Source organism: Myotis lucifugus, unplaced genomic scaffold (genome assembly GCF_000147115.1).
Source record: "Myotis lucifugus unplaced genomic scaffold, Myoluc2.0 scaffold_141, whole genome shotgun sequence".
NCBI classification, from domain to species: domain Eukaryota; kingdom Metazoa; phylum Chordata; class Mammalia; order Chiroptera; family Vespertilionidae; genus Myotis; species Myotis lucifugus.
The window spans coordinates 1,323,703-1,340,950 of NW_005871189.1; the positions used below are offsets into that span (position 1 = coordinate 1,323,703).

At 39.8% G+C, this 17,248-nt stretch overlaps 1 protein-coding gene across 1 annotated transcript in view; it reads left to right on the plus strand.

The window, feature by feature from the left end:
* MGAM (maltase-glucoamylase) overlaps positions 1-17,248 on the plus strand; it is a 63,941-nt gene that overhangs the window by 22,655 nt on the left and 24,038 nt on the right. Inside the window, exons 14-25 of the mRNA XM_023758876.1 lie at positions 988-1,105; positions 2,884-3,055; positions 4,293-4,409; positions 4,969-5,123; positions 6,251-6,335; positions 7,181-7,237; positions 7,679-7,803; positions 10,148-10,236; positions 10,896-10,945; positions 11,351-11,518; positions 14,443-14,595; positions 14,950-15,150. Of these exons, the coding sequence (XP_023614644.1) occupies positions 988-1,105; positions 2,884-3,055; positions 4,293-4,409; positions 4,969-5,123; positions 6,251-6,335; positions 7,181-7,237; positions 7,679-7,803; positions 10,148-10,236; positions 10,896-10,945; positions 11,351-11,518; positions 14,443-14,595; positions 14,950-15,150 (1,490 nt within the window). The remainder of the gene's footprint in view (positions 1-987; positions 1,106-2,883; positions 3,056-4,292; positions 4,410-4,968; positions 5,124-6,250; positions 6,336-7,180; positions 7,238-7,678; positions 7,804-10,147; positions 10,237-10,895; positions 10,946-11,350; positions 11,519-14,442; positions 14,596-14,949; positions 15,151-17,248) is intronic.

The window sequence follows — 17,248 nt, forward strand, 5'->3', positions numbered from 1 at the left end:
TTGGTCTTCAGATAAGGCTCAAGTGTAGTGATATCAAGAGTGTGAAGACACACCTGAACCATAGGAGAAAAGGAAGCCAGAATGAATGGCTTGGGAGGTCCAAGTCCAAGTCATTGAATATGATACAAATGAGCTCTGATTGAACTTTGAACACTACTAACTTTGAACAGGGTGTGGCCTTGAAATCCCAGCATTTATTGTAGAGGCTCTCAGACAAAAAGTGTCTTGATTAAGAAAGGAATGAGTTTCTAGAATTATAGCATCTTATGAAGACTTCCAGTCTGGTGGGAAAGTAGGAAATTGGAGCAGATGGGTCAGAATCAAATGTTGAAGGACTTGGATAGGAGGCTAAACAGTTCACACTTTATTCTTTTTGTGAGGGAATCTGCTTATGTTTTCATAAAAGGATGTATATAATAATCAAATGGTTTTAGAAGTATTAACCTTGCATTAATATATAATATGGATTAGAAAATCAATAGGTCAGATGTCAATAAGCCATTAAGAAGCTTTTGCAATAGTTAAAATCCAAAGGTCATTTGGACCTGAACCAGAGTGGCCCAATCAGAGCAGAAAGGAATAGATGAATGAAAGAGAGATTGGGCAATCATTCTTTATAATATCTGGTCAATGGAAAGATGGGTTGAGAAATTAATTTATACTTTCATCCGGTATTTATATTTTTGAACCATTTAACTTAGCTGAGTTTGAATAATTCAGATTGAATCTCAAGCCTAACTGAATCATCTTGTTCCAAATGCCTGCCTCTAGTCACATGAGCACCCAAGTGGGAGGACGTGTATGAGCCAACACAGTTTCTTTATACATCAGAGTAACTACCCCTTTGATAGTGAGGAATCTGTGTGATCATTTGCAGGATGGCCACATTAAATGTTGCCCGGTGAGAACGATGTCAGCTTTTATGACAGTCAAAGAATAGGGAATGTGCAGTGTAGGCACTCACTCTCTGACCCTTTTTTCTCCCAGGAGTCCTGGATGGGTACCTGTTCTGCAAGTCTCTCTGCATGGATGCAGTGCAGCACTGGGGCAAGCAGTATGATGTCCACAACCTGTATGGCTACTCTATGGCGATTGCCACAGCTGAGTAAGGATACTGTTGCTATGGACATCAAACATAGCACATTCTTGATCTTGCTAGATACCAGGTGCCAGTGGTTTACTTTTATGAACTTTGCAAGATAAGTATGGTTATTATTGAATGAATGAAGAAACTACCTAGGGAAGAAGGAGTCCCATAAATATTCATGGAAAGTATGAAATAGAAGAATACATGAATAAATGAAAAGTTGGAAGGAAAAAAGAGAAGTAACTTGACTTAAGTTCAAACAGCTAATAAATTGTAAAAGCAAAATTTAAGCACATTTATGCATGAATCCTAGGCCCACGTATTTTCCTCTCTGCCACACTGTCTTGACTGGAGGGTGGAGGGTTAGGTAATTAAGACTCCATGTGCTTTGGGGTCTTAGATGCTGGCTCTGCCTTCTGTGCTGTGTCTGCCTTTGTGTGTGGACTCAAATTCTATAGTGAAGAAAAGGTATTGAGAATTTACTTTTTACTGTAACTATGACAAAAGGAGGCCAGACCAAAACCACATTCATTCATTAGCAAAGTCATGGTGTGATTTTAGCCTTCTTGAAAGTTGTTAAAAACATTGTAAAGCAAATGTTATTAAGAATATAACAGATTTATTATTTTAAAAATATAGATGCTATCTATAATAATAAAAGTGTAATATGCCAATTAGATTGGACAGCCAAATGACCTTCCGGACAAAGCCAGGGCTGCAAGGGCTGAAGCAAGCTGCTGCGGCTGCGAAGGCAAAGCCCCTTGCACGAATTTCTTGCAGTGGGCCTCTAGTATCTTTATATTTACTTATAAAAATATTCACATAGATACATAATTTTAAAATGTCTTTTCTTATTACAAAACTAGAGGCCTGGTGCACAAAATTTGTGCACTGGGGGGTGGGGTGTCCCTCAGCTTGGCCTGTGCCCTCTTGCAGTCTGGGACCCCTCACTCCTTACTGTCTGCCTGCTCTCTGCTCCTTTCCGCTCGGCTCGCTGTTCCTTACTGCTTGGCTTGCTGCTCCTTAGCGCTGCCGTGGTGGTGGGAGACTCTCCCACCACCACGGCTGCACTCACCAGCCATCAGCCTAGCTTCTGGCTGAGTGGTGCTCCCCTTGTGGGAGCACACTGACCACCAGGGGGCAGCCCCTGCATTGAGCGTCTGCCCCCTGGTGGTCAGTGCGCATCATAGCGACCAGTCATTCTGGTCGTTCCGCCATAAAGGTCACTTAGGCTTTTATTATGTAGATTGTGACCAAAGTGTTTCTACTTAAAAAAGAATTTAAGTCCCAAGAGGGGGTTCCTATGTTCGTTTTTGTGTATGTCTAAAATCACACCCTGTGAAAGACCAATGCTTAGGACGGGGTAAAAGTACGTCTACAGTTGTTTGGATGGAAAATAATACAATAAATAAATAATAATACAAGAATAAATCTGTGTTTGGTATGTTCACAACTGTAAGCCTACTTTTGCCCCACCCTGTTTATACACAACTATGTAAAGTTAAATTTTGCCTTTGTTCCATAAAACTTGTATGCCTCTAGTTACTAGCCTTTTCAAGTCTGCTTTGGAAAGTCTTGAAAATTATGGAGTTATTGATGTACATAAGAAAACACCTTAAGATAAAACAAAACATAAATATCCTTAATAATTCAGTCTGCCCCATCAGCAACTCTAACTCCACTGGCAGAGAACTAGAAGAGGCCGATGGGGTTTTGACTTCTGAGGCCCTTGGTATATGTTGCTGGGCTGAGACATACTAAGGTTGCACATTGACTCCTACTCTATCTCTTTCTAGAGCTGTCAAGACTGTGTTCCCTAATAAGAGAAGCTTCATTATAACCCGTTCCACCTTTGCGGGATCTGGCAAGTTTGCAGCTCATTGGTTAGGAGACAATGCAGCCACCTGGGATGACCTTCGATGGTCCATTCCTGGCATGCTCGAGTTCAATCTTTTTGGTATCCCAATGGTGAGTCCACATCCCAAGTTCTCTTACAAACCTCAATTTCCAGAAAGCCTCATTTTAGAAAGTTTTCAAATCATAAGACTCCCCTCCCTACACTCCATGGCCCAGGGATTTCATATCCTGAGAGTATGTGTTTCATCTCCACAGTGTGGCTCTGATCCCACCACAGTCTTTCTTGCATTGTCTTATAAAGATAGAAAGTTCAACCTTGAAGTGATATCATTGGAACATTTCTTTCTATTCGAGTATAATATACACACATAAAAGTGCACATATCCTGAAGTATACAGTTGATGAATTTCTAACTGAATATATCCATGTATCCAGCACCTGGGTGAGGAAACAACATTACCAGCACTTTAGAAGTGGCTTTGTCATCTTTTAGTTAAATTCAACATATATATTTATTGAGCTCCTACTATATTGAAGGTACTGAGTTAGGCATGCATGGTGAGGGCAAAGAAAAACATACATATAGTAACAGAAATGCCTCTCTTTCCCCAAAGAGTTTATAATTTAGTAAGAGGAGACATATATAAACAAACAATTATGACAAGCTGGGGTAAGCATGCCAACAGGGACATATACGTCAACTGTTAAGGGAAATCCTGAGAAAGGACTTAACAAGATTATAAGGAACAAAGGGAGTCAAGAGAAACTTCATGGAAAAGATAGCACTTGAGTTTAACTTTGAAAAGTGGATATACTTTTTCTGACTCATGGGGGGAGGTCATTTTGATGGGTCTGTGAGGGTTGGTATGTAAGACTAGAATGGTAAGTAATTCTGGAAAGATGGGTTGGAGCCATGTTTTGTGGAGCTAATAGGATAAGATGAAAGGAGACTCTGGAAATTTTTGAATTGATGAGTAACAATATCAGGTTTAGGTGTTGGAAAATTAATTCCAATAGCAGTGTGGTCAAAATAATAATATAAACAACATTACTAGTAACTGTTCATCAAAAAGCTATTGTGTGTCAAGTGTTTTACTTATTTCACTTAGTAAAACCCTCTATAACTAATTAGTGCCTACTTTACTGGTAAAGTGAGGAAACTGAGGCACAGGAGGGTTAAGTAAGTTACTCAAAGTCACTTGGCAGTAGAGTGGACACAGGATATAAACCAATTCAATCACACCATGTTAGCCTTCTCAGTAAGAGGTTAGCAAAGTGTAGTTGGGAGGTCCCTGGTAGAAAGCAAAGGGGGATGTACTCCCTTTGAGCTGACTGTGTGTCCTTCCAGGTGGGTGCTGACATATGTGGCTTTGCACTGGATGCCCCTGAGGAGCTCTGCAGGCGGTGGATGCAGCTGGGAGCTTTCTACCCATTTGCCAGAAATCACAATGGCCAAGGCTACAAGGTAAGTCTCCCAGGATATAGGATGTAAATAAATTTGGCATCCCTAAGGACTGCATCTATGGGCATCTAAGGAATGTGTTGACCCATCCTCCTACCTGGTGCTCAATCAGGCTACTTTGCACCACTGTTTGCAATCAACCAGGACCTATGATGCACCATTAAAATGCCCTGTGCCACAGCCTCTGCTATTTCTATGCTTCAGTCAAGAAAATGGCGAGTCTGTGAAGGTTTTTATCAAACCTCTGTATACTTTATCAACATTGCTCATATTGTAATGAGAATCAAATGAGGAGATGCTTCAAAATTATTGAACCGGCAGTCTCTCTAGAGAGCACCCCTAAAGAGTGGGTGAAGGGAGCTGAGTTTCAAGGTGAAGAATGGCCACTTACTTGGTGAACTGATCTCTCTTTGCCCAACTGTATTGATCAGAGGCCAAGCTTCCAGGTCTTTCAGGAAGTAAACTCTCAGTTTTGATGAATGGGGTCTGGAATTCTCCAGATACTTCTGTTGTGCATGGTCAGCTGACAACTGCAACATCTTCCTTCCTTCCTTCTTTCCAGGCCCAGGATCCTGCCTCCTTTGGAGCCAACTCTCTGCTGTTGAATTCCTCCAGGCACTACCTTACCATCCGCTACACTCTGCTGCCCTATCTCTACACTCTCCTCTATCGCGCTCATAGCCGGGGGGACACCGTGGCCAGGCCCCTTCTGCATGAGTAAGTCCACCTAACCCAAAGGCCTTTTGTTAATGCAACTGATGACATTGACTATATCATCATATATAAGAGTGACAATTGAAACAATTCAAACCCAGGTGGTATTTGCAAGGCTATTGTTGCCTAGATACTATTTAAGTATTACAGCCTGTTCTCTTTTGGGAAGGAAGCTAGACTAAATGTCATGGGACTGGGGTCTTTGTTCTGGCACCAACTAACTCTTTATCTTAGACAAATCATTTTAGTTCTTTTATCCTTAGTTTCTTTAATCTTAATTTAAAGGATTTGGTGGCTTGAACTTGATGGTCTCTGTTGTAATGCACTATGTTCAGGCTCTAGAACTTGAGAGGCTTTCCTTATCAAAATACAGTTAATATCCTTATGTGTCTGACATTTTAGACCCTCAAGCACATATCTGCTCTATTATATATTCATTAGAGGCCTGATGCATGAAATTTGTACAAGAGTAGGCCTTCCTTCCGCTGGTTGCACCGGCTTCCCTCTGCCACCCAGGACCTGGGCTTCCCTCCCACACCCAGGACCTGGGCTTCCCTCTGGCCGCTGGCAGGCACCTGGGACTCAGGCTTCCCTCACAGCCCCGGCTTCATCCGGAAGGTCGTCCGGAAGGATGTCCGGTCTAATTAGCATATTATACTTTTATTATTATAGATTATTTGGGGTAAGTTTTTGCCATCTCCTGGAATTCTCTGTTAAAAGGCAGCTAACATAAGAGAGAAAAAGAGTAAAATTATAAATTATCTTCTATTTTTTGTGATCATATCCAGTTTCTTCTTGGTGATCAGCTGAACTTTTAAAATGTACAACTTACTTTACTTATTTCTTTATAAGGGAGATATGGCAATTAGAATTCGGTCTTGAACCTGCCTAAGCCTAGCATAGATACCGGAACAGGAACTTCTGTCTAACCTGGGGAGAGATTAGGAGGGCACATGAGCTAAAGGAAGCAGATCTCTCTGCAGGATTGGGGAGGTGGGAGTTGAACAGGCATCATAGAAAAATTGGGGGAATTTGCCCTGGGAGGGAACCTGCGTGTTTTGGACAGGCTGAGGGGAGAACTTCCAGGAAGCTTTGGCCCACATCTCAGCTAATGTCTCTCCAATCTCCAGGTTCTATGCAGACAGCAACACTTGGGATGTGCACCAACAGTTTCTATGGGGGCCTGGCCTCCTCATCACTCCAGTTCTGAATGAGGTATGTGTTCCCATAGAGACACACTGGTGGTGTCAGCTTCTGTTCCTGCAGCCCTCTCCTTAGAACCACTTTTCTTCTCTTTATTCCAAATGCATTTCCAACATGTGTGGCTGAGTCAGGCTTGATGACAATGTGCTGGGGGTTGGGGAGGTTGGATATCTGATACTTTCACATTTTCTTTCCTCCAGAAGTCTTTTTTCTGACCAAGTTCTCAACCAGTGTAGAAGCATCTACTGGCAACTCTAAATTTAAGAATGGTCCTATTTGTTGTCAGATCCTCAGAGCAGATCAGTACTTGTTCTGTGAAGTAGAGGCAGAAGGGATTAATGACCCAGGATCACTCTAAAGTCAGGCTTTGGGGGGGCGGGCATGGTGGAGGGGGTCAATGGAGGAAGAGGGGTATAACTGTAATAATTCCAATAATAAAGATAAATTAAAAAAAATAAAGTTAGGCTGATCAAGGTGAGATTGTTGCCTGTGCCACTTAGTACCAATGTGATCTAGGTATAAGTCATCATGCTAGTTCCTTAGCTATAAAGGTGAGATAATAATAATAATCCCCATCACTGGGGACTGTTGTGAAGTGTGAATGAGATAACCAATGTAAAGCTGGAAATTTCACCACAATGTGTTTCAATATTGTCATTATTCTTAATGTGGTTCCACTTAGGATTTTTTGTTGTTATTCCCATTAGAAGAAAGGCATAATTTGATAACAAGGCCAAGAAATGTCATTTATGCATTCTCGATATATGTTAAAGAAGTTCCATAGAGAATGCTAGGAAATGTATTTGATCCCTTTCAGAGGCTGGGCCATGAAGAAGTATATTTTGTTTTCATTTCAGGGTGCAGAAAAAGTGATGGCTTATGTGCCCGATGCTGTCTGGTATGATTATGAGACTGTAAGTAGCACTGACTTTTCTTAAATTCTTCAAGACCACAGCTGCAACTGTGTAGACAAGAGAGGAGTGTTTCTGTAGTGGCTTCTGTAATTTCAGCCAAGTCAATGAAATGAGCCTAAGTCACTTAATGTCAGTCATGATGAAATCGATAGACTCAAGTAGAATGTTTCATGGGCAAATGCTGGAGGGGCCAATGGACAATTTGAGCTTGGTCATGAGTTCATCAAATGGCCTCAGCATGGCATACACGTGCCCCCAAAACCCAATTGATGACAAAACCTGTTGTTCTTGACTTTTCCCCTTCTCTTGTTTGATTGTCTGACTAGATAGTAATTCAGCTCGGTAGTAAAGGAGAGATCCACAGATGGTTCAGCACAGGGATGAAAGCTGGAGGTGAATGTCCCATCATGCTGATGTGATTGATTTGTCTTCATGCTTCAGGGGAGCCAACTAAGATGGAGGAAGCAGAAAGTGGAAATGCAACTTCCTGGAGACAAAATTGGACTTCACCTTCGAGGAGGCTACATCTTCCCCACCCAACAGCCAGCCACAACCACTGTTGCCAGGTACAGCATGACCGAGTTTCCTTTAAGGGGCAGGCTGACAAAACTGGTCATTTCTGTGCCCATCTGCTCCCATGCAAAAGATGCTGACACATCACGTTGAGCATAGGGAGTGGGGAGGAAGACGCTCTAGTGTGTGTGATTTGTCATTAAACTCTGCCCCTAGGCCTCTTCTGAGGAAGCTGTGATTTAGAACTACATCCAGATAGATTTTGAAAGACCTTAAACCTTGATCTTTCTGAACCCCCTTGAGAGAGAATATTTTAAAAAAAATCCTCTAGCCAGTCATTCTGTAGGTTTTAATTGATATTTCCAAAATGAAGATCTCAACTGGTTTCTCCCCTGCTTAGAGCAAATTCTTTCATTAGTAGGGCATTCAAGGTTAGTCACAATCCAGTTCCAAGTTACTTAATAATTGTGCCTCTGGGTGCACATTAGCACATACCTGTAGACCACCATCCTGAAAATCTTTCTACTCTCCAAACATACCCTTCTATTTTCCTGTATTTGGGCTTAAGCACTTATTATCTTTTCCAACATTCTTTGCCTGGTATGTTCTTTTTTTCAAATTAAATTTATTGGGTAACATTGGTTAATAAAATTATATAGGTTTTAAGTGTACCACTCTTTGATACATCATCTGTATATTGTATTGTGTGTTCACGACCCCAAGTCAAATTTTCTATCACCATACATTCGACTCCCTCTACCCTTCATAACCTCTCCCACCCCCTTTCCTCTGGGAATCACTATAGTGTTGTCTGTGTCTATGAGTTTTTGTTTGTTTGTCTTGTGTGTTCACTTTTTGCTTTCAGTTTTATATCCCACATTTGAGTGAAATCATATAATTCTTGACTTTTTCTATCTGACTTATTTCACTTAGCATGATAGTCTCAAGATCCCAACATTCTTTGTTTGGTGTGTTCTTAATAATCCTTTAAATTAAACTCAGATTTTATCTGCAAGAAATGTTTCCCAACTCTTCCAGCAAAGGGAGTGCTGCCACTTCCAACTTTCTGGTCATATGTTATACTTTTTTGGTGTTTAGCTGATTTTTTTTCTTTCCTCCTTAATATTGTTAAATATGCTAATGATAGTTATTTTATACTTTTTACCTGAAAATCCAATTATTTAAAGTTATTAGTGGAATCAAAATCAATTGTTGTTTTTGCTAACTTTCTTTTTGCTGGCATATTATCTTGTATGATTAGTTGTTTATGTTTTTCAAATGTGGTGATCTTAAACTTCCAAATGTGGGTCTCATTCTTCTAGAGATAATTTGCTTTCTCTTCGATTGCAAGCCAGGACTGCTGTCCTGGATCACATTAGCTCCCTGCAGGGACCATGTGTTGTATTTTATCTAGGCCCAACTAGTATTTTAGTGGGTGGGTCCTTCAGAATGTCTGGTATCCTCCAGAATATCTAATCCACCACACTGCTAGAAGTGTCATTCTGGACTCCTATAAGTATTTTAACTTTTGTGTCACACTTTACTTTCTGCTTTGATTGTTTGGTGAATACATTTAATATTTCCTACAATATTTAAGGTCATCAATGGAGTGTCTGTTCATCTTTGTATCCCTTAGACTTCCTAGCAAATGAAAACTACTCAACATATGCATGTTAGATAAAGCAGGTGATTTTGTTGATAATGGGATCCAGCTTGCATAGGGCATAGTGAAAGGCTGAGCTGTGAGAATACAATAGACTGTGAGGTCAGTGAGGGATGCAACATGATCAGAAAATTGGGAGGTAGACTATGTCCATCTATTACACCAACTTACTGAGTAGTGTTTTGTGTTTCTTATTCATAATTATAAAGCAGATAATTGGAATGTTTTCTTTTACTCTCAAAACAAACTAATAATAAATAATAAAATTAGGAAAGGTGTCATTTTATAGATATACCTTATTGTGTTTTATTGCTTTCTGAGTCAAAATGGTTCTCTGGCAGGGAAAAAATGTATCCCCCAGCCACAATTAATACTTATTCTGCATGTAACATCTCTTAAGTGATTAGGCTGAACCAGTTATTATCTAGGATTGCTCTGTTTTCTAATAGTTTGTATTAGAAATAATAGTTGCATCGGTAGTTTTTATTGTAGTTACTGTGTGATTCTTGTGCTTAAATTTTTTGCCTCCTACATAGGTGTTTATTGCTAATGTTTGGGGCAATGATTCTAGAGAAAGATGCACCTGTTGATTTTGTCTTTGTGCCTGAAGAAAAGCAGAGCAGTCTGATGCTAGGGTCCTTTTCCATCTGAATCTGATAGTCATCCTCAGTTTATCTGACAAAATTCTTTGAGTTTTAAGTCTTTGTCTCTTATATAAATATCTTCTCCTATAGTCGACGGAACCCTCTTGGTCTTATCATTGCCCTAAATGACAGCAAAGAAGCAAGAGGCGAACTTTTCTGGGATGATGGGGAAACGAAAGGTGAGCCAATGTCACTATTTATGAACCTGCATCTTTGAGCTACCCCTCTGGTCATTCACCTGGGTGAGATATCTCACCACGCACAGTAGCATTCATCACTGGAAAGAAGAGTTTTGTTTTAGTAGCACTGTTTATGGGTAGTGGTAGATGGACCACTGATGGAGGAAAAACACATTTCTACCTCATAGAATTCTCCCATTGGCCAGCAATATTCATAGGCTCTCATTTTATTGTCAATGGGAACCTGAAAGAGATGTTTTTAACACCATTCCTGCCATTTAATGTGGACATCTTCCCCCAAAATACTACTGAACAAATGTCGATCGTATGAAAAACATAACCAGTGAAAAGGCAGTGAAAATCTAGCTACGTGTCTATATCTAGTTTCTTAGCACATTTTTCTGTCTCCAATATACTAACGACTCTTGAGGCTTGAGCTTAGGAAATAGACTCACTTGAGGAATATTCCTTGGAAGCACATGAATGGGAACCTTTCCAAGGTTAAAGGAGAAAGGAAAAGGGAAAACAATGGCTTGGCCTCAGAGACTCTGTCTATAATTGTGTCCTTCTCAAGATGTAGCTTCAAAGACAGCCAGAGTAAAAACTGTTCTCCTGTGGTGGGCAGATCAGAGTCTGACTCGTCTTTCTCTCACTTTCAGATACTGTGGCCAATAATGTTTATCTCTTATGTGAGTTTTCTGTCACTCAAGTAAGTAGCATATTTTTGTGAATCTTCAGTGTGGGCTTTTGTTGGTCCACAAGACTCATGTGTGTTTGTGTATGTGTGTAATTATACTTGTAGCTTCATATGCATTTATGGTATAGGTGAGCACATTCTCCTAATAACTGAATCAATCATGTTAGTTAAAAGGAGGCAATGAAATGAATAAATCAAAGCAGTCAGTTTTTTTAATAGTAATTATTAAAAATCTCTCTCCTTCTCTCTTCCTCCTCAGGGAGTATCAAAATACATTTGTACTAATTAAGCACAGATGAGTAGAGACAGCTAAGAGGCATTCAAACCCATTTTGGGTATCTGATCTAGGATGGAATATTTGAGTGACTTGAGAAACTGTGTTTTATAGTTAGATCTTTGTGCTTAATTGTTTTGCAGAACCGCTTGGATGTGAAGATTTTGCAGTCAACCTACAAAGACCCTAATAATTTAGTATTTAAAGAGATTAAAATCCTTGGGACCCAAAAACCTAACAACATTGTAGTGAAACACAATGGTGTACCAACTCAGGTTTCTCCTAAAGTCACTTACGATCCTAACCGACAGGTAAAAATCCCTTTGGTTGAGACAGTTTATCAAGAATTCTTCACAGCTCATGGTGTTCCTTCTTACCGAGGTTGCATGGGTCCTGAAGGACCAAAGTACACTGAGGCCTGGAGTGGAAAGTCAGAGGGTTAGGAGAGAAAAAAAATGAGGAGTGGGCTAGCACTAGAATGAATGAGGGAGTTGCTGGGAAACTGGGATAAAGGCAAATAGTCTTTTCATCCTTACTCCCCCACTGGCCCCAGTCTTCTGTTCTCTCTGGGACAGAAGAAGAAGTGTGGGGAACAGAAATAGAGGAAAAGTAGATCTGAGAGCCGCTGGCTGATGCTAGAAAGGTAAAGAAGGGAGGGGGTCTCCATTAATGAAAAATTTGAAGAGAGTTTCTTTTTAACTGTATTGAGATATACTAGCATAAATTCTCACTACAACACATACATTTTTAGAAAAAATTTTAAGTCAAAGAATTTGACAAGTCTAGGTAATTAATGGCTACTTATTTGGTTAGAGGATAACAATAAAATAACTTTCCATCAGTAGTGATAAGATATGATGCTCCTGAGTAGTTGTAATCAGTTCCTCTGATATTTTAACACTAGAGGCCCGATGCACAAAATTCATGCAAGGGGCTTGGACCCCACCGGTGTGGCTTCGTCTGGAAGGATGTTCGGTCTAATTAGCATATTACACTTTTATTACTATAGATTATGAGGGACCCTTTCCTCAAATACTTCTTACTACAGGTATGATCTGGGATTGGGAGCTACTGGGTTAGCATGTTTCTGAGGGACCTTCCAAACTTAAGAAAATAAGTAAATTTAGTTTTCTATTATAATGATATATCAGTGACATTTGACATTTTGTCCTGATAATATCCATTGAGGATGCATACATCATAAAGTTAGAAGTAGTATTACATTTTTGTTGGTGAGTACAGCAAAGTACAAGCCATTTGACAGATTCACATATGAAAACAAATTCAATACATGTTTGTTAAATAGATTAATTAATATAAGGCCAAAGGGGCTCTTTAACTGTTTCAATTTGATTTGTGAGGAGACACAATATATACATATGAAACTATTGGGAAGGGAACAGGCAACCCAAACCAACATATGCAAAGTGTTAATTTATTCTAAGTCAGTGTTCAAAGCTTAATGGAATATTGAACAAAGTCCTTGCAGAATATAGGGCTGGAGCTGGACTTTGAAAGACAATGCATCAGCTAGAGATTCATTTGGCTGCAAGTGTCAGGAGACTCAGCCAAATGGTGGTTTAAACAAGTTGGATTTTTTCCCTTATGCAATAAGAACTTTAGAAAGAGGTCAGTTGCTGGCATTGATTCAGTGGCTCAAGGTTGTCAGGGTTGATATTTTTTTCTTCTCTTATGATTGGAAGTGCCTCCTGCTTAATTCCAGTCACTATGGCCTTGCTTTAGTATGAATAAAAAGAGGAAGCAGGAAAGAAAGAAGCAGTCCCTTAAATCAAGAAATAAAAGCTTGGCTCAAAATTTACCTATTAATGGCCACAGCTTTAATTCTTAAGTGGGAACTTTAGTATTCTAAACTGAAATAGTAAGAGGATAACTTTTATGTAGGGCAGGCAAATAGCAGTTTATTCCACAGATGAGCATTTGTGAGGATAAAACATTCAAGGTTAAGATGTCAGAATGAGCCAATCTAAGGATGGCCTTGTATTAGTAAGAGGTTAGCCTTTCATTAGTCTGTGAATATTGTATAACTAGAACAAGTAGGATTCACTTTTGGAAGGAGATCAGTTTGGACAGATAACTTATGGTCAGATTTTGGAAGTTCTTAGTGCCAAAACGAGAAGGATCTGAGCTAATGTCAAAGGGTCACTTATTGACCCTCAACTCAATGTTTAAGAGAATTGTCATGGAAGGGGATGGGATTCGTAGTCCAGGGAAGTGCAAGATGAATTTAGACTGAGAAGAGACTGGAAGAAGGATGATAATCCTTAGAATGTAATTTTATAGCTCTAGACAAATGTGAACTTTCTCTAAGGAAAGTATATAGAAAAATATTAGATATTTGAATTAGAAAGTGGGATTTTTAAAAGTTTTCAAGTTTTGAGGCTTTGGCCTGCAGAAATGAAGAGGCTAGGGTGTTAGAAATAGAAGAAAATGGAATGATTTTGCCAATTCACCAATTTTGCAATTGATGAAACAGACCCAAGGAATTGAAATACTTTGTCTGAGTTTCCACAGCAGATGGAGATGAGAACCCAGGCCATACTATTCTTATTCCTTTGTTCTTGCCATCAGTCTAGCCAGTGGTCGGCAAACTCATTAGTCAACAGAGCCAAATATCAACAGTACAACGATTGAAATTTCTTTTGAGAGCCAAATTTTTTACACTTAAACTATATAGGTAGGTACATTGCTATTAACTTAATTAGGGTACTCCTAAGACTTAGGAAGAGCCACACTCAAGGGGCCAAAGAGCCACATGTGGCTCGAGAGCCGCAGTTTGCTGACCACGGGTCTAGACCAATGGAGGACACTGGTTTGGGGGAAAGAGGGCAAGAAGATAAACTAAATTTGTAATGACACTTGTGCTTGTGTGTGTTATGCTATAAGGGGAAGTGCAGAAGCGAGCCTTCCTGACAAAACAAGGAAGAGGAAGCAGGTGAGGGAAGGAAAGAAAGGAGTGATTACACAAGATTTTATTTTTCAAATTCTTTTCAAAATGTTATATACAAGATTGACATAGAGTTGTGACATCTGCCCTGTTGCCATTGGGCAGTCTTGCCCCCCTCCCCATATAGTTCTCTCCATAGAGGCTCCAGTGGTATGTCACTTGGATTATCCAGTCTGGTATGATTTCTATTCCTCTCCCCAAAGAAGTTTCAGATTTTGCAAGGCCTATGTCCTGAGGGTAAATTTCCTTGTCACTTCCCCGTTCCCACAGGTTGCCCTTATCACAGGACTTGATCTTGTCCTGGGAGAAGCATACACTGTGGAATGGAACCTGACGACAGAGGATGTAGAAAAAATAGACTGTTATCCTGATGAGGATGGTGCTTCTGAAGACAAGTGTGTTGCCCGTGGCTGTGCCTGGGAGGTAAAAATGCTGATGGTGTTATCATAATTAAATTTCTCTACACTTAACCTACAATTTCATGAGCATAGCACCAGTACCTATGTGATTACTTAAAATCCACAGAAAGAAAGGACTTCCAAAGGAAACTGGGGTTTTATCTGGATATGAAGAGTAGGTAGGGACAGGAGTGGAAATTATTTTTAAAAAAATATTTCACATGGAGACCAGGAATTTAAACTTGTATCACAACCAAAGAGCACATAGGGAAATAAGTGATAGTCTGGCTGTATCTCCCTGTAAATGACCTTTTCCAGCCCCTTTGTATTTGATAATCTCAGGACCACATGCTGAGCTGACTTTGGCTTTACTTCTCAGGCAACCACTTCCCCAGGAGTCCCTTTTTGCTATTTCACCAAGGATCTATATTCTGTTGATGATATTCAGTATAACTCACATGGGGCCACAGCTGTCATCTCCTTAAAGTCTTCTCTTTACGCCAACGCGTTGCCCTCAACACCCGTGAACACCCTCCGTGTGGATGTGACCTACCACAAGAATGACATGCTGCAGTTTAAGGTACGTGTTCACAGACTGTGTACCAAGTACTGACTAGCACTTTTCAGTTCCATCCGTTTTTGCTAGTCAAGGTTACAGAACCCTAAAATCAGTTCACTCTTGTAGGTTAACCATGCTATCTTACACTAGGTCATTATCCTAAGAGCAGTGAGAAACCAGTGATGGCACAGGGCGACCTGTTCTAATTTGCATTTTGAAAAGATTGCTGTGTCTACTGAAAGGACAAGAGTGAAAAGGAGAGACAAACTAGGAGGTTACCAGTTAGGTAATCCAGATGAGGGCTGGAGCTGGGTCATAGCACAGGAAGGAGATGGGGAACAGTGGACATCTTTGAGAGATGAGAAGGTAGTGTTACAGGATCTGGTGATGATTGCAAGTAGGTAATGAAAAGAGGGAAGAACCAAGAATGATTGCCGTGTTGCTAGCCTGCATCTCTATATGGAGTGTGGCAATATTAACCATAGTGGCAACTCTGAAAAGGTTTGAGCTTGGGCAAAATCAGATGATGAGTTCAGTTTTGGATATTGAATTTGGGATACCTGTGAAATAGACATGAAAATGAAGTGATCTCTCTTTCCTATGATTTATTACATCTAAGGACTAGTGATGGACTATCTTATGTATATTTCTATATTGAATTGTGCGTGTCTGAAAGACAGGAAATGTCCTTTTATCTTTGTGTTTCTGAAATCTAACACCGAGCCCAGTAGGTAGTCAGCACTTAGATGTTCATCGAGAGAATAAATGAAAAACATCAGGCTTCACCTGACAGGTTGTTCACAATCTAATATCAACCTGAACTCTGAGTTCTTGTACATCTTATAATATAAGGACGAGGCTTTTATATTCCTGTCCTCACCATAGGCCTGGTGTCATTTGATAGGCACCTAATGGGTTTGAAATAAATGAACTTGCTTAGGTTTCCAGCTTTAACTCTTTGCCAGTCTACTTCCTGATCACACAGTAACTCTCTCCAAAATATTTGCCCCTTTCTGACCTTGCTTTAATACTCAGTGCCTTTGCACTTATTTCTTTACCAGAAATGACTTGATCTCCTTTATGTGCTGGGTTAATGGCTATAAAGCTTTTAAGACTCAGTCTGTATTTTCTCTGTGAAATCCACTCAGTCTCCCTGAAAGTGTTAGGTATTTCCTTCCCTTCAGTGTCACAACACTTCTGCAAAGCTCTATATTAGCATATTATCACCCAAGTGTTGTGGGTACATCTCTTTTACCTCCCATTAGCATGTGAATTTCTTTTTTTTTTCAAATTTATCTTTATTGTTGAAAGTATTATAGATATCCCCCTTTTTTACCCCATTGACCCCCTTCATTCCTTCCTGCCCGCCCCCACCCCAGGCCTTCACCACACTATTGTCTGCATCCGTGGGTTCTGCATATATGTATATAAGTTCTTTAATTAATCTCTTCCACCTTTCCCTCTGAGATTCTTCACTCATGCCATGTCTCTGGATCTATTTTGTTTGTCAGTTTATTTTGTTCATTAGATCCCATATCATATAAGTGAGATCATGTGATAATGGTCTTTCTCTTACTGGCTTAGCATGTGAATTTCTTAAAAACAATAATGTGTCTTATGCAGTTTAGTTATTCCTAGTATCTAGTACAGTATAAGCAGGAATATATTAGATACTCAGTGAATCAGTTTTTAGTGAGGATATCTGTTTTATTTAACCAAGTAGAGTATATATATATATATATTATATATATATATATATATATTTATATATTTATATATTTATATATTTTATTGATTTTTTACAGAGAGGAAGGGAGAAGGAAAGTGATAGAGAGTTAGAAACATTGATGAGAGAGAAACATCGATTCAGCTGCCTCTTGCACACTCCCTACTGGGGATGTGCCCGCAACCAAGGTACATGCCCTTGACCGGAATCAAACCCGGGACTCTTCAGTCCACAGGCCGACGCTCTATCCACTGAGCCAAACTGGTCAGGGTGAGTTTATATTTTTTAGGGGCGGTTCAATTCAGAAAAGTTTTCAGGTATTCACAAAGACTCATACCCCTACACATAAACTAATAAAAAATATAATCATAAACCACATTGATTCTAGACTGA